The sequence below is a fragment of the Penicillium mononematosum genome, assembly GCF_028829835.1.
Source record: "Penicillium mononematosum strain IBT 11891 chromosome Unknown utg000003l:1.0-8172316.0:1.0-8177699.0, whole genome shotgun sequence".
Classification (NCBI taxonomy): domain Eukaryota; kingdom Fungi; phylum Ascomycota; class Eurotiomycetes; order Eurotiales; family Aspergillaceae; genus Penicillium; species Penicillium mononematosum.
This window is the reverse complement of record NW_026643273.1, coordinates 6,769,460-6,792,208: the sequence shown is the minus strand read 5'-3', so window position 1 is coordinate 6,792,208 and position 22,749 is coordinate 6,769,460. Positions and strand designations below refer to the sequence as shown.

Here is a 22,749-nt window from a genome sequence, read left to right as displayed (position 1 = left end):
GAGATCATAAATGATTTGACATGGAAGTTCTGTTACAAGGCCCGCTCGAACCGATCAAGTCCCTATCATACAACATGAAAATAACCAAAGACTCTCTCGGCCAAACAAAGGAGATAATACAAATGTCTAACCCGGGTTTTCAACGGGCCCCAAGGGTGATATTAAAAAAAAAGAGATGGGAAAATTCATGCGCTTAAAGCTTGGCACCGACCAACTTGGCGTAGGCCTCAGTGCTGAAAGACTTGGGGCGCTCAATGGGCATGCCAAGAGCACGGTCGATGATCAGCTGGGGCAGGACACCAATGGCACGGGACACACCGAACAGGACAGTGTAGTAGTTAGCCTCGGTCAAACCGTAGTACTGAAGGAGGACACCAGAGTGGGCATCGACGTTGGGGTAGGGGTTCTTGGTCTTGCCGTGCTCGGTCAGAACGCCGGGGGCGATCTTGTAGACCTGGCTGACCAGCTTGAACAGAGGGTCATCGGGCAACTTGCGGAGAGCAAACTCGCGCTGGGAGACGTAACGGGGGTCAGTCTTGCGCAGAACGGCGTGGCCGTAACCGGGGACGACCTGGCCGTTGTTAAGGGTGGACCAGAGGTAGTCCTTGATGGACTGGTCACTGATGTCGTTGCCGACAGACTCCTTCATCTTGGTGATCCAGTTCAGGACCTCCTGGTTAGCCAGACCGTGAAGGGGACCGGCAAGACCCTGGAGACCGGCGGACAGAGAGAGCATAGGGGAGCTCAGAGCACTGCCAACCAAGTGGGTGGTGTGGGCGCTGACGTTACCACCCTCGTGGTCGGAGTGGATGGTCAGGTACAGACGCATCAGCTCAACGAAGTCCTTGTTGCCGCCGAAGCCAAGCTGGTTGGCCAAGTTGAAGGAGTAATCCTTGTCCTTCTGGATAGGGGCGACCTTGCCGTCTTTGAAGACGTTGCGGTAGATGCGGGCAGCAATGGTGGGCAGCTTGGCGATGAGGTCCATGGAGTCCTCGAAGGTGTAGGTCCAGTACTCCTTCTTGTTGACACCCTTGGCGTAGGCCTTGGCGAAGGCAGACTCGTGCTCGAGAGCGGTCACGGCCAGAGAGAACTGGGCCATGGGGTGGAGGGTGTTGGGGCAGCGATCGATGAGCTCCTCAACGAACTTGGGGACATCGGAGCGGGCAGCCCACTCGGCAGACAGGTTACGAACCTGCTGCTCGGAGGGGATCTCGCCGGTCAACAGAAGCCAGAAGAGACCCTCAGGCAGGGGCTCCTCACCACCGGGAGCCTTGGGCAGGAGCTTCTGGCACTCGGGGATCTAGAAAGAACAGTGAGCAAGCGGAAAAGATATCCGAATCAATGAAGACCTACAGTGTAGCCACGGAAACGGATACCCTCCTCAGAGTCGAGGACGGAACCCTAGGAAAAAAAAAAGAGGTTAGCGTCGTCATTTGCCAGGGGCTATGAAATTTCTCAACTTACCTCCCAAACGAGGGACTTGATGCCACGAGCACCACCGTAGGCCTGGTCGAGGTAACCTCACCAATGACCTTGTTGCCGTGCTCCCTGAAACAATTGGATACCACGATCAGCTGTTGTTCGATTTCCACTCAAAAGGGCGCGTCACATACTTGCGGAGCTTCTTGACCTTCTCGATCTCGGCGGGCAGGTTGTCGGCGAAGGTGTCCTTGAGGGACTAAACAATTAAAATAGGTTAGCATTCTGTTGAAGCTTGAAGCCGAAGGACGAGCATCATACCTTAGCCTTAGCGGAAGAGTAGCAGCGCACGCCATTGAAGGCAGCGGACTGCACCGGCTTCGCAATGGAAGACCGGAGAGCGGTAGTACCGATTCTGAGGGAAGAAGCCATGTCGAATCAGACAGGATATGTGGGATGGGTAATATGGAGGAGATGGAGAAGTGGTCACAAAGCCTGGGGGAGAAGAAGAAAGAAAGGAAAGAATTCGGGGACGAGCTTCTTTTGCGCCTGGAATTTTCTCGGTTTTTTTCCCATTTGGCCGTATTACAGCCGGTACCGTCGGTACGGTAACTGGGTCACTTTCGGGACGCCGTGGAAGCTCAGTCAGCTATTAGAGGCAGCTCTCTCTACGGTAATTTTCCCCCCAACGGTACGGAAGAGCACGGGCTCGGGCTGCCGGCAGATCAACTACGGTGATGTTCGTAGATGGCGAAATACGGAAATTTAATTCGGGGTATGTGTTCTTTTCTACATAGTGAATGGTACACATTTTCATCTTTATGAGATTATGTATCTATATACATCATGATATATACATATGTAAGAAAATATCAGTTGTATTAAATGTATCAATTTATTAAAATCATTTTTTCAATATACGTATGTAATTAAATCCCACATTCTGCCCCGGTTCCAATCCATGGATGTTCCCAAATTTCGTACGGAGTACTGCAAATACAGTCCACATCCCTGAGCGGCAGGTAATGACGTCGGCAAGTCGCCATTTTCTTCCGTTGTCGCCATCCGTCCGATATGGAACCCTCGGTAGAAGCTTATCAGATGGGATATTAGTACATCCATATACATATGGGTGTATATATATACATATAAGTCATAGTGTTGATGCTGTCATGAACTCGAATAGATAGTTATATAGACCCCAAATTCCAAGGCTATCCTTGTACAAGTTATACCTCCGAGTTGTACGGCCTTTTCTGAAATGGTTCACCGAGGTCAGGAGCTGTGGGCGGCGGACAGGGGCAGAAATGTGGTAAAAAGGGATATGTCCACGGGTTCCTCGGCTCAGCTGTAAATCAGGTGTAAGGTACAATATACGGAGCACAATGTTAAGTTCATTATTGTTTGATGTATGCATGTGTTGTATATTGTAGTATCTTTCGTTGGAAGAGATCCTTGATTTCCATTGTTTAGCAGACTCTATTCATTACTTCAATATGTCATTCATTCCCCTCGGCCTTATAACCACTGAATATGATATGAAAAAGAGACTGTAAAACAAATTAGGACCTCATTCAAGGTCAATCTTTGAAAACTCAATGTTTATTGACACGAGCCTTGCGGTCTTTAGGGTTTGACAGTCACCTCGGCCTTCCTTTTGACCTCCCTTTTGACCTCCCTTTTGACCTCCCTTTTGACCTCCCTTTTAGCCGATTCAGATATAAAAGATCAAAGGATCAAAAGCCTTCGGTTCCGGACAGCAACCAAAGATGCAAGTTGTAATAAGCACGTGATTAATTCCAGGATAGGACTAGCGCCAGTCGCAGAGTCTGCTCTCCCCTTTGATGATCCTTCAGTCTTCATCTTCATCCCCCCCATCCCAGCATCCTTTTTCCTTTCGATTTCATCAGTTTCTCAACCTCAGTTCATCCGCTGGCTGCGCTGGACTTCACTGGATCCTCTTGGAATCCGTAAACCCTGATCTGGTTTTTTTTTTCTCTGGACCTCACTGCAAAAGACGCTCTAGGCTGTACATCTCCCGTACTCCCCGTACTCTCGTACTCGGCGCCAGGCAGCCTTCCTGGACAAAAAATATCGCTAGGCTGTATTCCAGCTGTAGGCGGCTATTCTCTGGTCGACAGTGAATGCGCTCGTGGAGTCTGTAGTGAAGAATCGCCAGGGAAACTCGATTAAACATATCTTTTCTTTCTCATACCGAGAGATTGTTCGTCGCGTCACAAAGCGCAGTAGCCCGGGTCTCTCTCTCTCTCGATTGTTTCCCATCTGCATAAAGTCTTGACGGGGAACTCTTTTCTTTCTTCCTCTTGCGACTCCCCTTACCCTCGGACTTGACGGTAGTATTTCCCGCCATGTCTTCCGCAGTAGCTGAACTGGAGAATTTGCTCCAATCCATGCTGGCTCTGAAGCCGCCTGGCGTATCCGGCTCAAAGATTGGTGGCATCACAAACTTGTGCAATGCCAACGTGCAGGTACGCTTGTCCCCTTTAGTCGATTGATTCATCTCATTGGTCCCGGCGTGATCGATGATATGCTAACCCTGCCCGCAGAATGAATCAGTTCTCATCCAGAAAATTTACACTCACTTCAAGAAGGCCCCGGGCACCCACAAGCTGGGTGTGCTCTATGTGGTAGACTCAGTAACTCGGCAATGGGTAGAGGCCGCGCGCAAGGCCGGCCAGGTTCCTGGCGGCGATGCCCCTGATGGAACTTTCGCCGCTGGTGTCAAACGTGTCACTGATCTTCTGCCTATCTTGATGACAGACATCATCAATAACGCTCCCCATGACCAAAAGGTACGCAATAGGATATACCCGTATCATGATAAACCTCATACCCCAGCCTCGCAGCCTTGGCGACGGCCAAGCCATGCATATTGTATCCTTGCCCCCGATGTACTTCAATCTGAAGATCATGCCGCCTTGACCAGACTCTTTCGAACATGTAACTCACATATACCCTGTCACAATTTAGGACAAGATCAAGAAGCTGGTCGACATCTGGGAGCGTGGTGCGACTTTCCCGTCCCCTATGCTCACTTCGTTCAAGGAGAAACTGAACGCTGCTCAAAGTAAGTCCTCAAGAATGACAATATATGCCGCCGATACTCACAATTCACTAGATGTCGAATCGAACACCCCCGAAGGATCTCCTGCCCCGAACGCCAACCCGATCGGAATCCCGCAACAGTCGGCAGCACCTGATACCTCGAGCATCCTGAAAGCCTTGGCGGACATGGCTAAGCAGAACACCACCGCGCCCGCTGCTGCCCCCGCTCCTGCGCCGGCCAACCCTCTGGGTGCCTTCAACTCGGCCTCTGTGACCCCTGCCAATGACCCGAGTTCGCAGATGGCTGCTGCTATGAATGCACTCGGCGGCGGTGGATCTGTCGCGCCTCCCTTCGCAGGTATGGCCGGTATGGCTCAGAACCCTGCGCTCCAGCCGCAGAGTCAAAGTGGAACTCCAATCTCGATGCCCGCCGCGAACCCGTTGACCGCGATGCTTCCTCAGGCTGCGCAGCCTGCCGCACCCGACTCGAACGCCATGGCACAGCAGCTTCAGCTTCTCCAGATGCTCGCTGCTCAAGGTATCCCTCAGGACCAGTGGGGAACTGCCTTGCAGCTCTTCAGCATGACCAACAACAGTGGTATGGGTGGTATGCCCGGTATGCCTGGAATGCCCGGTATGCCTGCGATGCCTGGAGGCCCGATGGCTGGATTCAACCCGATGCAAGGACAGAATGTTGGTGGATGGGGTCACTCGGACTCCCAGAATAAGGATGAACGTGGCCGTGAGTACCCTCGCTCGCCACCCACTGGATATCGTCGTCGTTCTCGCTCTCCCGGCTGGGATAGACGCCGTACTGCTTCGCCTCCTCGCCGTCGTGACAGCCCTGTTTATGGAGAGTACGGTGATTCGCCTGGTCGTCGCGGAGACCCGCGTGATGTGCGAGGCCGTCGTGGTAATGAGTATCGCCAGCGTAGCCCTCCTGGTGGCCGTGGTGGTAGACGTCGCTCGCCTTCGCCTGCTCGTAACAAGGATCCCAACCTGCCTCCCCTGGACCCAAGTTCATCGAATGGGACTATTCCATTGGTCAGGGTATGATCAAGGTCTTGAGTCGAACTCTGTTCGTTGGCGGTGTCACCTCCTCTGAGGCTCACCTGCGTCAGCTCTTTGGCCAGTTTGGAATTGTTCAGACTTGCATTGTCAACGTGGACAAGCGTCACGCTTTTATCAAGATGATCAGCCGCACCGATGCGATGCAGGCACGTGATGGAATGGAATCTTACCGGACTGGCGACATGCAACTCAGGGTAAGTCTTTTTGCTTCTTTTTTCCCCCTCGCCCCTCCGTGGGTGGCTGGGCCTTATCTTGGATCTTATCACTGACCTTATCAATCTAGACTCGTTGGGGTGTTGGCTTTGGCCCCCCGTGATTGCAGTGACTACCAGACTGGAGTTAGCATAATTCCGATTGAGCGATTGACCGAAGCTGATCGCAAGTGGATGCTTTCGGCGGAGTATGGTGGAACTGGTGGACGTCCTATCGAGTCTGGTATGATTGTTGAGGAGCCCGACATTGAAATCGGCGCAGGTGTCTCCTCCAAGGCTATCAGCCGTCGCATCGCCACTGACACTGGCGGCAAGCGGGGCCCAATTTCCACTCGTACCAACCCTACCCCTCAGGATACTCGTTTCGGCGGTCGCCGTCCTGAGCGTGATGGATACGGTGGCGGTTCCCAGATGGGTGGTGAACTTGACATGTCCAACATGAACAACCAAGGAGCCGCACCTGCTGTTCCTTCCTATGGTTTCAACTTTGCCAGCATGCCCATGCTGCCTCCCGGATTCATGATGGGTGGTCAGTCTGGCATGCCCGGTGCTCAGCCTCCTTCCGGTGGTCAGGGCAACTAATTTTTCTTGATTCCTCATTGATGCGTGCATATGGTCCAAATAGGTTGCGCGCACCGCGCATGGCAAAGGCGTTGGGGGAAGGACATGTTTTGCTTTCCTTTTTTTTTATTATCTTGAGGCATATCATTCGGCGGGGGAGGTTGTAGTTCTTTCTGCACTTCTCTTACCCTTTTTTTAATTTCCACAGTTGTGCATGACGTCGCCGATGGTGGTTCACCAAGATGGACACATCCGGGATGGATGATGTGAAATTTCACGAGAGAATTCAAGTAACTCATTAACATGACCTCATGGATCCCTTGTGACCGTAAGAGTTTTTTCGGCGTAGTCTTGTGATTTCTCTAGGGCAAATCTACGGACATGTCTTACTTGTAGTATGCATCTTGTAAAAGTGTTCATTGATATCGTATTGAGGTCGTCACTAAGTTTACCATGCCACTCTGTAGTATCCTTACTGGTATTATTTCATCGCCATACATGAGAGCATTCATATGTGTCAGAACCTTCAAGCAGTACGGTCCGGCAGAGCCTTTGATGCCTGGAACGACTGCTCAAAGTCAGCAATAATATCGTCAATGTATTCCGTGCCAACCGAAATACGGATTCCATCCTCCTTGACACCGGAGTCAAGACGCTCCTGCTCCGTGAGCTGCTCATGGGTAGTGGACCAAGGGTGAATGGCCAGAGTCTTGGAATCGCCAACACTGCAGTATGTTAGTAAAAGCTTCGAAAGGAGAGCCACCTCGGGAATGGGAAGGAGTCATACTTGGCAAGGTTCGAGATCAACTTGAAGTTGTCAACTACCTGAGCACCAGCGGCAGCGCCGCCCTTGATGCCCACAGACAGCACACCACCAAAGCCGCGGGGCAGGTACTTCTTTGCGAGACCGTGACTAGGGTGATCCTCCAGACCGGGGTATGACACCCAGCTCACATTCTCGTTCTTCTGCAACCATTTAGCCAGGGCGATGGCGTTAGTTGCATGTCGCTCGCAGCGCAGACTCAGAGTCTCCAGGCCGAGGATCAACTGCTGGGCACCGAAGGGGTTCAGGGCAGAACCGAGGTCGCGCAGGATCTCAACGCGCACTCGAATAGCATAAGCGAGGGAGCCAAAGGTCTCCCAGAACTTCAACCCGTGGTAACCCTCGGATGGCTCGACGAATTGGGGGAACCGGGCAGCGTGCTTGCCCCAGTCAAACTTTCCACTGTCAACCACGACTCCAGCAATGGTGGTACCATGTCCACCGATCCACTTCGTAGCACTGTGCACGACAATGTCGGCACCGTGGTCAATTGGGCGGACAAAGTAGCCGCCTGCACCAAAGGTGTTATCAACCTAGAAGTAAGATTCATGAGCTTTGCATCCTGGCACACACGTTTCAAACAAACAACATACCACAACGGGAACACCCTTCTCGTGTGCAGCCTTGGCAATGGCCTCGAAGTCAGGAACATTATAGCGGGGGTTACCAATAGACTCAATGTAGACAGCCTTGGTACGGTCATCAATGGCCGCAGCAATGTCCTCAGGCTTATCACCTTGAACGAACTTGGTAGTAATTCCCATGCGCGGGAACATGACCTTGAACTGGTTGTAGGTGCCACCGTACAGGTTGCTGGTGGAGACGATGTTGTCTCCGGCATGGGCGAGGGCCGAGATGGCCATGAATTGGGCTGCCTGGCCAGAGGAGGCAGCAACGGCAGCAACACCACCTTCCAGAGCTGCAATGCGCTTCTCGAAGACGTCGACTGTTGGATTCATGATTCGGCTGTAGATGTTGCCGAACTCCTTGAGGCCGAAGAGCCTCGCGCCGTGGGCGGAGTCATTGAACACATAGGAGCTAGTGGCGTAAATTGGGACAGCGCGTGAGTTTGTGGTTGAATCGGGTTCGTGACTTGAGATTGTTAGAGTTGTCTTTGAATTGGATCGGACACTTACCCAGCATGAAGCTGTAGAGTGTCGAAGTGGAGATTCTCGGACATGGTTCTGAAATGCGGGGAAGCTATCAGAATAGATTTTGGACAACAGTCAAACAGTGGGATTCCTGGGATTCTTAAGATGAAATTGAAGAAATTGGAGAAATTCAAAAAAAAAGAAGGTCAAAGGGGAAAAAGGACGGGAGAAGAGGGACGCTCTAACATTGGGGGGTTTGCAAATGGCGTGATTTGGGGGGGATTTTTATACTCCACAAATGTTCCTGCATTCCAAGGTGGGATATATAGTCCCTATATACACTATATCCATCCCAGTAATTATTCTGATTCCCTATACCAGCCCTATTTTCAAGTCCAAAAAAAAAGGAGAATAAAAAAAAGAACAGTCTACAATAGTGAGGACTCCAATAACTCACCGCGGGTGTTGCCGCAGTGAGTTTATGGCGACTCTGTCGATCAGTCAGAAGAATACGAATCACCCTAAGTCGCCCGAAAAATGCCAAAGGCAAGAAGAGAGAAGCTATCTAGACAAGATGCTGATTAGAAGGGGGAGGTGCAGAGGCCATCAATATTACCTGGTGGATTAGGTTAAATAACGAGAATGATGCGACAACTGGAGTAGAATCACTAGATGTTCCCTCGAAAAACAGCTAATCACACAGGAAAGGTTCAAATGAAAATTCTTCTTTGTCTTTACCCCTTCGGGGAAACCTATCCATTCTCCCCAAGCCCTGGATCCAGAACATTTTGTGAACAAGGACCTGCCATTTTCTCTGCTCGTTCTAATGCAGCCTCCATTATAAGCTTCCTATATAGTAGCAAGTATAAATGGCCCGATATAATGAAATGATCCACTATCGAGGATATCCTTCCATAGACAGTTATAGACATTTTTAGACATTCAGAAATTTATAGACGTTGAAAAAGACAAAAAGGAAGAGTAACCTATCCGAGTTCAATGTGCTTACTATAAATACCTGCCCATACCCCCTTTATCTTTCATTCTTCCTTTTTCACCTCCGTAGTCTTGGAAGATCGTCTTTCCGCTCAGCTGTGAACCCTTTTGATCATCGCACTAAGTGTTATTTTCGACTGCACTAAAGTTTATGTATACCTAGGTAGAAACGGCTTCAAGAGGCTATCCACTGGGAGCGGCAAGTAAACTTGCTCTTGTATACTCTTCTATAAAGGTCAGCTGAACTATGGGTCTTTACATCTCGCAGACACTGACCGTGTTGCTCACAGGGTATAGGGGTTGCAACTTCAATCGCCGGCATTACAGAGTCAACAAGAATGTGATCTGTTTGGACCACAAGCACGGCTGCGAAGAACAATTCCCTAACTCAACATCGTTCTTCAAAAATGCGCATATAGTCGCCGGCATCAATCTCGTCCGTTAACTTCTTGCAGGGAGCGTTGCGTAGCCTGCAGCGATAGCTATCGTTACAGGGTACAGTCTCAGTACAGAGCCTATCTGGCAGCCGCGGCCCGCTGTCACGAGCACGATACATCGGGAGATGAGGGATGGTTGAATGCCCGTGTGCAAAAGCGGGATCGAGCCCGGAGTATGTGTTACCATAATTGCTACGGCATGTTCCGTGGAAGGCTGGGCCACATTTCGACTACACTACTATGGTAGCGGCCGACGGAACGAAGGCGCGGGGAACATCTTGGTGCATCACCACAGATGGTGCAGTGTGGCTCGTTAGGGTTTCTTGCTAGGACTTCCAATGCATGAGGTATGCTATAGGCATATTTAACATAGCAAGATTACGTGGTGTACTAATGTGATTTAGACTCTTGCAAGGTTCAGACTTATTCCTGCTTGAATCTCCCAGGGCATCGGTCGTAGTCGCGGCTCCGTTTTCATTAGTGCGCTTGTGGAGAGCCTGTCGGCCCGTTCCGGGGTATGGAAGCGAGCATTGCCATAATTGAACTGGTTCAGTATGAACAATCTCGGATTCATGCGAGAATTCCAGCGACCTAACGTGGCTACAAGTCACGCCCGACTTGGTACAGGCCTGGGCAATTCTTGGATCACCTCGTCAAGACCATGCTTCGGTACATCGATGACAGTCATCTGTCTTGCCCACTTTCATTCTCACTCTCCGTTTATTCAATTACCAGTTCATAGTTTGTGCCCCATACCCTAAGTGTTGTCCTAACTAGGCTAGCGTATTTCAGTACCACTGACTTGGGGGTTATCGTTCAGTACGGACTACCCCGTACACCAATAGAAGGTGTGTTGCTTGGCACCAACATTGGGATAGAATTTATCCAGAAAAGAAATGTCTGGAATGTCGTAGAATAAAAGATCCATTTTAACTCCCATTTTTAGTTTATTAACCTCAGACTTACCCCATTATATCTCCTTATATCTCCATATATGGACCTAAAAAAGACAAAAAAAAGTGGACCTGCGCGGGATTGAACCACGAATCTCCGAGGAATGGCATGGAAACTCCCCAAAGGGGATGTTTACATAAGCTCGGCGCCTTGACCATTAGGCCACAGGTCCTTCGTCGCAACTCCGACGTGGTCTCATGACATTATAAGTTAAACTTCATCATACTAAGGTAGCACCTAAGCCTCCTGTTCCCGTGCTATTATCAGGATATGCGCCCAGCTACAATACCCTGAAGCTTTTATGTCTATAACGATGTCAATCTATTGCTGACCAGAGCTGGAATCCACGTTGTAGTCAGGTTTCAGTGCCATGTCAAGTCCATTCTGGGAAATTACCATTATTTTTCCATATCAAGTGCAATTTCGTTTAAATGCATACTCATCATTATCATCCATGGATGTGCTTGCATATCTCGAGTACGAAACGCGGTGTAGCATCTCGGCTTTCCCCGTGTTGCCAAGCTTCTCTAGATCCCGCAGATCTCTGATCTGCTCCACATGTGACATCCCCCACAAGAACCCAAACAGCAAACACTCCCAGTGAAAGACACACCCAGGTACCATCCAAGACATCCAAGACAAGGGTTCAGGTGAAGACGGGCTACACTGACCTATTTTTTTTAAAAAAAAAAAAAATAAAGAAAATAGTGAAATGCAATCATTTAGCCGATCAGACTGTGGCGTTTAACGTTCTAGAAGCGGGATAGTGATACGAGGTTGACTTCGGTACATTCCAAGGTTACGGAGGACAAAGTTACCATATGGTATCCGCTTCCCGGTGAGATCTTTTTTAGTCCAATCACTCCAAATGAACTCCCCTTTTCTTTCTCCTTCTCCGGGGCCCCGCATCCATATCCCCAGAGTATCCCCATGGCCAATTGAGACTGAAATTTAAACCGGCTTTCTCTCCCAAGCCAGTTACTCGCAAACGCCACAAATCCTTTGGTCAGCCGATTTTCAACGCCCCCGGCGACTAACCTTTTCTAGTCGCAGCTAAGCCTCCAGCCCATTAGCTTCGACACCTGCCCAGCTCCGGCTAAATTGATTCTGTAACCGTCGTACTCACTTTCGGGGAAATGGGCAAAACCCCGGCGGGGCAGGGTTTCGCCCCTGGTTGCCTCCAGGGCTGTCTGATCGCTGACTGGCTTGACCAGCTCTCGGCAGGATTAACCCACGTATCACGCGTATACCGTGCAGCTCTAGAGACGTTCACAATGGGGGGATATAAGACCCTCGGATCGTCCCTACTTTTATTTTTTCTGGGCTTTTGGTTTTCTTTTCTTTTCTTTTCTTTTTTTTGGCGGAAATAACGAGTGTTTCCGAAAATGTCGTCAATCGACAAAAATGATGACTTGCACGGCGAGAAGGCCGCCATTGAGCAATCCGAGGTCTTGGTCAATACGGATCTCATGAACGATGCCTTCGATGGCGAGAACCGCGAACATGAGATGTCTACGTGGGCGGCCATTAAGAGCCACCCCTGGGCTTGTTTATGGGCATTCACCATGTGTTTCACTATTGTGAGTTGGATTTCGATATTTCTCCGCAATTCGGGTACATCCCGAGTTCCACAGTTCCCTTCCCCCGGATCCCAAGATCAACTAAGCTGATACCTCCAATCAGGTCATGGAGTCCTTCGACATGTTCCTGAATGGTAACTTTGTCGCGCTTCCCCATTTTAAAAAGGTGTACGGCGTCGAGGTCCCGGGACACGGTAAAACTATTGAAACCAAATGGCAGAGTTCTCTCTTCCAGGCTGGTCAATGTGGCGCTTTCATCGGTGTATTCTTGGCCGGTCCCATCACTAACAAGTTTGGCTACCGCTGGACTACTATCTTCGCCCTGATGCTTATGAACGCCACCATCTTTGTTTCCTTCTTTGTGAGTAACCCTCCAACCATCGTTGAGCTTGTTCTCTAACTCCAGTTAGGCCAACTCACTCACCCTCCTTGTGGTCGGCCAAGCCCTAGAAGGTGTCCCTTGGGGATTCTTCATTGCAAACTCCCCCGCCTATGCCAGTGAGATTGTTCCTCTCTCCCTGAGAGGTGCCTGTACAGCTACACTGCAAATGAGTTGGTCCATCGGTTCAATCATTGTCGCCGGAGTAACCTACGGCTTCAATAAGCGCAACGATGAGTGGGCTTGGCGAGTGCCTCTTGCCTTACAGTGGATCTTCCCTGTGAGTCCTTTCCTTACTAAATCTTGTATTTACAGGTGCTGACTCCTTCTAGACTCCCCTCTTGATCCTCCTTTTCTTCGCTCCCGAATCACCTTGGTGGCTGATCCGCCGCGGACGCAAAGCAGAGGCCCTTCGTTCCATCGAGCGGCTTGGTAGTAAATCCCACGAGGAAGCTCAGCAGTCCCTTGCCATGATAGAGCGAACCGTTCAGATCGAAGCTCAGATGGGCGGGTCCCCAACTCTCCTCGACCTTCTCAAGGGAACCGACCTAAGACGAACAATCATTACCTGCTTGATCTATGCGTCGCAGAACTTTGCCGGTAACTTGATTGCCAATCAAGCAACTTACTTCTTCGAGCGTGAGTAGCTTCTTCCCCTATCTAGCTCCCTAAATTCCAAACCACAATGGATGTCTGACTCCCCATTTAGAGGCCGGCATGGGGCCCGAACGTTCCTTCCAGCTCAACCTGATCAACTCGTGTCTGCAATTGGTTGCCAACATAATCGCTCTGCCTCTGGCCTCCTCATTTGGTCGCCGAACCATCTATCTCTGGGGCACAGCCACCAACGTGACTCTGCTCATGGTCCTTGGTGTTTGCGCCTCTATCAGCCAGAACCAAGCAACCAACTACGCCCAGGCCGTTTTGGGAATCCTTATCTCCTTTGTCTTTGCCGGTAGTCTCGGACCCATCTCGTACACCATTATTGCCGAGACCTCCTCCGTCCGTCTTCGCGCTTTGAGCACCGGTGTTGGTCGTGCCGCCTACTACGTTGCCGAGATCCCCATGATCTACCTTGCTTCGCAGATGCTCAACCCCGGTGGATGGAACCTCGCTGGAAAGTGTGGTTATGTCTGGGGAGGTACCGCTTGTGTCTGCTTCGCCTCGGCCTACTTCTTCCTTCCTGAGCTCAAGGGCCGTTCTTACCGTGAGAGTGATATCTTGTTCAATCGCAGGATTCCTGCTCGGAAGTTCAAGTCGACCGTTATTGATGTTAGGGATAACGAGTAAGGAATGGGGATATGAAAGAACGAAAAATGCTTTTTGGAGACCATTATGTGCTCGATTACACTGTTACAAGCTTTCCACTGAGTACATCTGCGTAACAGATGCTTTCGGTACTCATGTTATACATAGACCATTATTACGGATACTAGCAAGTCTACCAGGAAGACTTCATCATAATATAGAATGAAACTATATAAACCGGACTTTCCCTTGGTGGGGGTTTCCTATTCGAGCTGATCTAGTAAACATCAGTTATACTAGCGGATTGGAAGAACGTTGATCCAGTACTTCATACCCAGAATCCCCCTTGTCACCAACCTGCACATATTTGGCTTCTCTCTTGAGACCATGCAAATACGATCGTCTGCGAAAGATTAAAGAGATAATTGGGGGGGGGGGGGCAAATTGAATTAAGCGAGTTGCTTATCATCAAGAGATGTCTCTGGTTTCAAACATGCAATTCTTGTCGCTGCTAGTATGCTAATATCGTGACAGGCATTCTCGGCGTCGAAACGGAAAGCTGGCTTCCTGTGAGCCTTGCCGTAAAGACAAAGTGCGGTGCGACCATGCCCAGCCTGTGTGTGAACGCTGTCAGAAACGGGGTTACACCAGTAGTCGGTGTTTCTACCATCCTGCGCCGTTGACCAGCACCAGAAGACGACCAGATAGGCATAGTCAGATTCACCTGTATGTCCACATTGATTTGCCTGCAGCAAAACTACCAACTGAGCGCAAAAATTTATAGATCACCTTCGCCTTCCTTGAGAAATCTAGGCAACCCCATGTCTGACTCTGAAACCCTGGACGCTTTGGCAGAATGCCCGTCAGTTATTCAGCCGGCACTTCGAACTGAACAGTTGCTGCCAGCGGGGTACTTGGGCCCGACAAGCTTCATCGCAGGGCTTGAGGAGAATGTTGATCTTTTTCTTCATAGTGAACAGTCAAATACAGTTGGAAGCGAGAATTCCACCATAGCTCTATCTCCTGGGTTAGTCAAGAAGACCGCAGAGATTCTTCGCTGCTTGCAAGATTTCTCTGCTATTAAGAACTTGGTCCAGAAATACTACAGCGTCTCTCAAACTGCCGTCATTCCATCATCATTGATCCTCAACGCACTGGACGAGCTTGAGGTCACTGTTAACGCAATTTTGTTTGGGCCAGCCTCTGATGAACAACTGTTTACATTCAGCACATTCGTAATACACAATACTAGCAAGGCTTTGAAGATCCCACAGAACAGCGATGGGACAGTGTTTCACAAATGTTTTACTGGCCCTTCTCTTCGCTTGGAGATCATTGGAGTTATATGCGCTCTAGCAGGCCGGGCCAGCTATTTCGGGCTAGCTGACAGTGCAGTTCGTGATACCGAGTCACGAACCCAATTCTCTCACAAAATGTTGGTTGCATGCGATCTTACTATTCACATATGCAAGAGTCTAACGGGCTTGAATGATCTTTCTCTCTGGCTTGTCCACGAAGACCTCCTCTTGTCGAAACTGCTTCGGGGTGATTCTAGTCAGTCATCGTTACTGACCCTACACGGATCCCGCCGCTGACGAGGTGTTTTACAGGTTCGGTGACATGGAACCGCCTAGGTGAACTTGCCACAGATATATTTGAGCTTGGTGCGCATAGGGACACCCCTAGCTTATTACCGCTTTTCATTCTCGAATCCCGACGAAGGCTCTTTGCGGCTTCCTATCAGCTCGATAAAAGTATTGCGACTTTTCTTGGACGACCACCTCGCATTTCATGGAGGCACTCTGATTGCCGTCTTCCTCTCGATATCAGTGATGTGGATTTGGCTGGGCACACCCACATACTAGAGGCTGCCCGGCGCTCTTTAGATTCTAATGGATGGAATACAAAAAAGGTCTATCAGCAAGCATCTTGGATACGGCTACGATTTATTATCAGTACATTCCGAGAAGAAATTTTGGAGCTGTCACTTCAAAATCCAAGTCCAAATAGAACGGAACAATTGCGGTAGGTTGAACTCGATGCCCGTCTAGAGCCATTCTTGTCTACTTGGTGCTGACCATTCGTACTAGGGATGTCTCTAGTCGCTGCTACGAGGCTTGGAATTTGTTGCCCGAACATCTTCAATATACGTCCAGTTGTTGGGAGTCCGACCTTCCTATAGGAGTGAAGTTGATATCGATCATTTCATATCTCGCCTACCTTTACAATGAGTTCTCGATCCAAAGCCTATTGTACCAGGATTCTAAAAAATCCAATGCTGCGCTACTAGACGTCAGCTCTGAAATTCTCTCCACTGTGTTGACCCTGGGCCGACAGTGGGAGCGATCTGTTGATATTAAGGGTGACTTCACTTGGATCGTGAGTAGTCAGTTTAGCTGCCTAACAGATCCCCACTAATCTTCCTTTTTAGGCTCTTGTCTATGGATTCTCATGCGCCGGCGTTTTGATCCGAGCAATACAGGAGCAAGCTCGGACAGGCCAGCCACTATTGTATTCCGGGTCTCGATCATCCCTCATTCGCAACTTGAGCGTCTTTATCTCACAACTGGAGTCCATGGCCGGTCCGGAGCAGGCGACATCTCCATTATTCATCCGTGCAACGTCGGTCTTCTCGGGTATTATCGACGAAATATTGGAGCCGAGACCTGAAGTTCCCGTCGACGGCACCAATCTTGATGCGATGTTGGATTCTGATATTGACACTTTCTCTTTTGATCTTCAGGGGATGGACTTGTTTGGGACCCAGGATTTTCGGGTTGCCTTTGATGATATGCTTTACTAAAGGAGGCGGCGAGCTTCTGGCAACCCACTTAGAAACTTCTACACTTTCCTGCAAGCAGATACTTAGCTCCCAATCCATTACGATTCCTTCACAGATACCCTGACGAGGTATACAAGCATTTGTAGTAACCGAAGTCTTCCTAGACCGTACCTATAGCTTGGAGGGCAATATTGGTGTCAATTAGAGTTGGTTCCATTGCGTATTTATAAAGTAGCGAGTATATTAGAATGAACGGTCACATCGATGTACATTTAGGGAAATAATCTACAGGGGTACAGCGCAGGGTTACACTTGGAGCTAGCGTGCTGCACGCTGGCTGTCCTATATTGAGGTGTACGGCAGTGTATAGCCGCCAGTGCGCCATATGGTACTTTTCTATATTAAATTTTGACTGTCATATTGCCAGTTTACTATTACCTACAAATTGGGGTCTACTAATTAATGCCTACAATATCAACTTCTATAGGGTCAATTTCTATAATATCCCGATTCCTATTATAAGAATAATTGGCCGCTTATACGGGTATAGTCCTCTTAGTCGTCTTCTAGGTTGTCTGAGCACTAGATCGGAAACGAAATCGAAGAACTGGCAGTGGTTATCAAGTAGGTAGAAATAAGAATAAAAAAATTGTACAAGCAAAAATGAGCCACCCTCGTTGTTCAAACACCGGCGCTATCAAATCACATTACATTATAGAGGGGAAAAACCATAGATCATGGATCCATAACACAATTGCGCGAAACCTCCACCCCGGATAGAGAATATCCCGTTTTTCGATTATCCGCCTTTGCATAGATTGCGTCACTATGCGGGCAAGCAGAATATCTGGTCTTATTAAGGTAATATAGTCTGATCACGCCGAACTCTTCGTCTCAGAGTCGGCAACACCGTTTGGCGTCTTCTCAGATTTAGCTGAAGTTGAGGTTGAGCTCTCCGTAGAAGGCTCACCGGACAACTTGGCCTCGGCGGCGGCCAACTTGGCAGTGGTCGTGTCCAAGTTCTTTTTCAGCGCCTTGATGTAATCAATGGCCATCTCCACAGCGGTGGCCTTGCTGATGGCCTGGTTAGCCTTTTCTTTCTCTTTTTCCTTCTCGTTGACCTTTCCACCGGATTCTGCAGCTTCCTTCGCGTTGCGGGCCTCGATGAACTCCTGCGGAATGAGAAGCTCAATCTCCTTGAGTGCATTGTTGATTCGATTCCGGCGTCCCTGCTCTGCGAGCTTGTGATTCGTCCGCTTGGAGCTCAGATTCTCTGCCAGAGCCTCTGGGTAGCTCACGCCCGATGGCAGAGTGCCATCGAGAATGTGTTGATAGTTGGATTTCGATGCCAGGTAAAGCGCATCCTGTGACATGCCTAGAGAATAGTTAGTATAACAGCCATGGAATTCAATTGGGATTCGAGACTCACCCTCGCTCCCTTTCATAAGGGGCTGGATGCTGGGACTAATCTTGGGCCGCAACTGTGGGCTAGCCTGAGTGGAACTCATACTGGGTCGTTTCCGATTGGACGCAGTTCTGGATTCTGATTTTCGAGGAACCGGCCCGCTGGGAGACGGCATTGCACTTGTGCGGGGACTAGGGGCCAAAGAGGCGCTGGGAGGCTTATCGTACGTCGCAGACGAAGGATCCAAAAAAGGTGTCCCATTCGTAGAGACCGACGGATTTCGAACAGCAGTATCGATACGGTTGGGTTTCGGACGCAGCTGCGAAGGAGTGGCGGCCTCTGGAAGTGATATATCCTCCATTACTTCATCTGGGAACTCAGGCTCCGCGAGTTGCGCTTGACCGCGGAACTGGCCTGCGGGGTCTTGCGAATGTTGATTCCGTTGGATGCGCATCAAAAGTGCAGGAGTGGCGGCAGTGCCGGGCGAAGAAGCTTTGACGTGAGGAGCAATTGCAGGAGACATCCGAGGAGGAGGAAGAGCTGGAGGGGGCATCATCGGTTCCGATAATGGCTCCGGGGACACCGAGTCCTGCCCAGAACCCTCATTGCTGCTGACCTGGAGGGAGCGGATGTCCTGATTTTGCGGCTTTGTGGAGTTAATCTCCTGGGTAAGGCTATTGTAGAATTCCTCCGAATTGGTAGCCAAAGTACTGCGTTTGCGCTGCGCCCGAATAATGGGTGATTGTTTGACCTTTCGTGAGTTGTTGAGCCGGGTAGCGGTCGTTGTTGGCCGCTGACGACTGTTGGGCTTCCGAATGATACTAGGTGAAGATGGAGCCGAGGTTCCAGCGATCGGGTTCACCTCCGCAGTAGTGGGGACGAATCCCATATCCGATACCTGTCTTGCATGGTACTGGTAACTGCTGGATTCGGCGTTTTGGGCCTCCAGGGCTGGAGAGGTGAGAGGTGTGAAGTATTCGCCGGGGATTGTGTATTCAGGGAGTCGGAATTGGTTCTCCAGGGGCGTCATAGCCGGTGAGATAAGAGGAGTATAAAGGGCCTTCGTATCATTAGCCAACGAATTCGTCTGGGATTTGTGTGTTTGAACTAACCTGTTCCTCGTTAATGCGTGAATATCCGTCGTACATATCCGGGTTCTCATCCACGCGCTGGGGGTAACGAGCGGTATTGCCATGCATCTCGATACTATTCGGTGTGGGAGGAATCATGTTGTGGCCCTGCATGTAATGCTGGTGGGTAGGCGGTTGCGACATGGGCGATGGTTGCTGGGCGCAAAAGCCTGGTGTCATATGGGGAGTCGAGTAAGGCATTGGGTGACCATGATTGGTGTGCGACTGTGTGTTATCATTGAAATCCATGAGGCCCTCCATCTGGCCCGAGTATTGCACGGCATTCGATCGTAGGTGAGCCATATCCGAGTCCGGGCCGGTGGTGGTCGGGAGAGAATGGGAATGTTGCATATTCCCTGGTCCGTGCTCGATTTCGGAAAACGGTATGTTGAACTCGAACAAATTGGAGAATTCTTCTTCACCAGGCGCAGTAATGAGATTATTCTCATGAAGCTGCTCGGGCCATGACATGGCTGGTTGTTCCATTTTTGCAATAGGAGATATTCAGTTAGGCCAATCACCCAGGCCTTAAAAGAGAGAAGAGACACTGGCCAATCAGGCCAAGAGTGAACTATGTTGAAGTCGAAACATTCACAAGAGAAGATCTTGAAAAGTTCGAAAAAGATCGGAGAAAAGGAGAATCCATTCGAGGAAATCGAAGAAGAGATGAAGTGGAGAATCAACCTTGGAACCTTTCTCGGGGGGGAGACGGTCCTCCGTGGTCGGGCAATGGGACCTTGCCACTGTGTGTTTTAAGAGGCTACGGAGGGTCTACCCTTTTCGCCCTTTTTGGCCCTTTTGGCCCTTTTTTTTTAGTCTTATTTCTGCGCTAGATGCGCGTGTGCTTTTATATGCAGAACTTGGTTAAAAAAAAAGTACTAACTTAGTACGGAGTACTCCGTCTAGGTACTCCGTCCATTTTTCTCTCTTTTTTTACCGTTTAACCCACAGTGGAGATATACGGAGTATGGACCAACTTCCGATATATCTATGGATACTATACTCCATTTTATATATATGTTGTATATTGTATATTTGAAATAATAAAGAAGTAATTCCATTAAAATAGGTATTAAGTAGGTTGCCCAGGTGGAACAGAAATCCCATGCATGAATACCTCAGGCAGAAATCAAGAGGGGTTTATCACCTCGTGATGCTTACCTGAGCAAGGAACATGACATGATCATCTCCAACCTTGGAAGGTTTAGACTTGCAGACCTGCAGAGAGAGCTTGACTTCTGGTTGACTTTCTCTTACCTTCTTCAAGATCTCTCTTTCCTATGAAATGCCTTCATAATGAGACCTATTCCGGACCTCTCATTCTCTCGCAAACCCTCCGACCATCCTCCATCTCCATCCCTCGATCCCCGCACTGCCACCCCTGCAACTTTCTTCTTATCGCGCAGTCCAGATGTCGCGGATCAGGATTCCAGTATATCGCTAGATAGCCCCGAGGATCTCAAAGAGAATATGTATGGAGTCCAAAGCCTAGATGCCTCTCTGTCCCAATCAGCATTCACATCCTCGCCCCACGATCACTCTGCAGAGGACAGCCTGAAGCAGGTAACAGACGGTTTAGAATCACACCTCGCACAACGCCGGTCAACATTGAAGCCGTTTAACTCGGGCACGGGGGAATCCTCTGAATACGCATCACCCATCCATGCAGTGTCTCGGCCCTTAACTCCGCTTACGTTGGGCATCCCCGATGACCCATCCTCCCTGCCCAGCAGTCCCAAATCTACATCCAACCAGTCCTTGCGGCCACTCGATGATGTTTCTATCACGGATGAAACCAATAGTCAGGCTGTTGGATCTGGAGACGAGGACGAAATGCCCCATGGGTCTCCATTTTTGGCCCCAGGTGGAGCCTCCCAACTTATCATGCCAAGTATCAAAATGCCAAGTCGGAGACCGTTCACTGAACGAGGTAAAGCCATGGGTCGATTCAAGGTTCTTCTGGCTGGTGCTCCTGGTAGGTCTCAATTGTTTCGGAGCAAATTACACAAGCTGATTGTCTCAAAAAAAATTTAGGTTCCGGTAAGACCTCGTTGATCAAGTCTATTGTTCAGACATGCGAGGATATTGTACATGTCGACACCATCCCACAGACAACCTCTTCGGGACGTCGCAGACCTTCCCGCCCCCGATCTCGGGCATTGATTGCCACAACAGAAATTTATGCTAGCACCAAACCTTATCCTTCATGGTGGTCGGATTTGGAAGATTCGCGCGTGCTCCAGCGACGGAAAAGCATCGGAGAAATTGTGTTAGAGAGGAACCTGTGTTTCGTGGACACACCCGCAACAAATTTAAGCCGAGCAGGTCAAAGCGACGCTATCGCGCAATATATGAGACAACAATTTTTCCGTGCCACCAATGCGCTTAGTGGGTCTAGTGTTGATTTCCAAAACCTCCTAGCCGGGAATGGTGGATCCCAGGTGGATGCAATCTTATATTTGATTTCTAATGGTAGGCTCTAAGTTGTATTCTGTCTCGGAAACTTTTCAAAATTAACCGATCGCTGACCTTCTATAGACACCCTCTCAACAGATGTGGAATGCATTCGCAAGCTCTGCGAGCTTAGCAATGTAATCCCAATAGTATCAAAAGCAGACACACTCACCCCAACTCAAATCACTCACTTGAAAATCCGCTTCCACGAACAGGCTCGCGAGGCCGGAATCAAACCATTCCTATTCGGTGATCCGCCGAACGGGCTAGATGGGCTCGAATCCCAACCCCCGTATGCGGTCTCGTCCGAGAAAACAATTGACACCGAAACGATGGATGCAAGCACCCTAATGAGTCCAGACTACGTTCAGCCACTCGTGCCCTCCGAATTAGACGCCCTAGTCAACAAAATGTTCGATCGCGATAATCTAGCATGGATGCGCCATTCCGCTGCAAAGAAACTTCTCCAGCAACGCACGGATTTGTATCCGCTTCCGCCCTCAATGCCGTTATCGAGTGCACAGCCGGGTCCTGCCGCAGGTGGGTCCGAATCTGCATCTAGCAGCTGGCGCTCCGTCTCGGGAACGTCCATTTCACCCGGCTCCCCACCCGGCTATGCCATGGCCCGCATCGCGGACTACACCCGACATGAGGAGCGCATGGCGCAGGTGCGCCTCGCTCAGTGGGCCACAGACCTGCAGCGCAGCTTGCAGAACGAGCGCGATCGATACACCTCACTGGCTCGCGGCGAGCGCGCTGTATGGCTTACCGAGCGGCTGGGCGAGTGTGTTGTCGATGGGTCGTTGGTGCCTCTCTCGCAGACGCCTGGCTTTTGTGGACTGCATGGCCCCATCGGCGAGAAGAGCGCTGGTGGGTTCCAGGTCATGCGCTCACATTCCGCTTCCGGGGCGCGTCGTTTCACGGCTTTCAGTCCGCATGACCCACTCGGCGTCGTTGGCTGGATTGACGACCTTGGGCACCGGGGCTGGATGCTTGTTCAGATTGTTGGGAGCGTAGGGGGTTGTTGGTGGGTTGGCGCTTTGGCTTGCGCGCACTTGGGGTCTGCCAACGCGCAACCTTTCAGATTTGCGGCTTGATTACTGGTGTGGTACTATGGAACGGTAGGTTGATGAGATGACTT

The 22,749-nt window shown here is 50.0% G+C and overlaps 6 protein-coding genes across 6 annotated transcripts; 3 read left to right on the top strand and 3 right to left on the bottom strand.

Moving 5' to 3' along the window:
• Positions 1 to 193: 193 nt before the first annotated feature.
• cit1 (citrate (Si)-synthase CIT1) lies at positions 194 to 1,851 on the bottom strand (the record flags this gene model as incomplete). The annotated part of the gene is made up of 5 exons (XM_057294381.1): positions 194 to 1,300; positions 1,377 to 1,401; positions 1,465 to 1,548; positions 1,614 to 1,678; positions 1,741 to 1,851. 5 exons carry the CDS (start codon positions 1,849 to 1,851, stop codon positions 194 to 196), a joined length of 1,392 nt encoding a protein of 463 aa, XP_057149192.1.
• Positions 1,852 to 3,756: 1,905 nt separating this feature from the next.
• N7519_007604 (Nrd1 complex RNA-binding subunit) lies at positions 3,757 to 6,350 on the top strand (the record flags this gene model as incomplete). The annotated part of the gene is given in 6 exon segments (XM_057294380.1): positions 3,757 to 3,908; positions 3,987 to 4,232; positions 4,411 to 4,507; positions 4,559 to 5,535; positions 5,547 to 5,788; positions 5,840 to 6,350. 6 exon segments carry the CDS (start codon positions 3,789 to 3,791, stop codon positions 6,348 to 6,350), a joined length of 2,193 nt encoding a protein of 730 aa, XP_057149191.1. The 5' UTR covers positions 3,757 to 3,788.
• A 505-nt stretch (positions 6,351 to 6,855) lies between these two features.
• N7519_007603 (O-acetylhomoserine aminocarboxypropyltransferase/cysteine synthase family protein) lies at positions 6,856 to 8,332 on the bottom strand (the record flags this gene model as incomplete). The annotated part of the gene is made up of 4 exons (XM_057294379.1): positions 6,856 to 7,054; positions 7,117 to 7,685; positions 7,746 to 8,244; positions 8,289 to 8,332. The coding sequence occupies 4 exons, from the start codon at positions 8,330 to 8,332 to the stop codon at positions 6,856 to 6,858; spliced, it is 1,311 nt and encodes a 436-aa protein (XP_057149190.1).
• A 3,683-nt stretch (positions 8,333 to 12,015) lies between these two features.
• Positions 12,016 to 16,640, top strand: N7519_007602 (uncharacterized protein; the record flags this gene model as incomplete). The annotated part of the gene is made up of 10 exons (XM_057294378.1): positions 12,016 to 12,210; positions 12,314 to 12,571; positions 12,621 to 12,869; positions 12,922 to 13,228; positions 13,299 to 13,875; positions 14,372 to 14,563; positions 14,622 to 15,391; positions 15,448 to 15,862; positions 15,928 to 16,216; positions 16,269 to 16,640. The coding sequence occupies 10 exons, from the start codon at positions 12,016 to 12,018 to the stop codon at positions 16,638 to 16,640; spliced, it is 3,624 nt and encodes a 1,207-aa protein (XP_057149189.1).
• An 854-nt stretch (positions 16,641 to 17,494) lies between these two features.
• On the bottom strand, positions 17,495 to 19,640 carry N7519_007601 (phosphate-sensing transcription factor PHO4; the record flags this gene model as incomplete). Its single annotated transcript, XM_057294377.1, has 3 exons — positions 17,495 to 17,994; positions 18,049 to 19,084; positions 19,137 to 19,640. The coding sequence occupies 3 exons, from the start codon at positions 19,638 to 19,640 to the stop codon at positions 17,495 to 17,497; spliced, it is 2,040 nt and encodes a 679-aa protein (XP_057149188.1).
• An 810-nt stretch (positions 19,641 to 20,450) lies between these two features.
• On the top strand, positions 20,451 to 22,705 carry N7519_007600 (uncharacterized protein; the record flags this gene model as incomplete). The annotated part of the gene is made up of 3 exons (XM_057294376.1): positions 20,451 to 21,129; positions 21,189 to 21,626; positions 21,693 to 22,705. The coding sequence occupies 3 exons, from the start codon at positions 20,451 to 20,453 to the stop codon at positions 22,703 to 22,705; spliced, it is 2,130 nt and encodes a 709-aa protein (XP_057149187.1).
• Between the last annotated feature and the right edge of the window lie 44 nt (positions 22,706 to 22,749).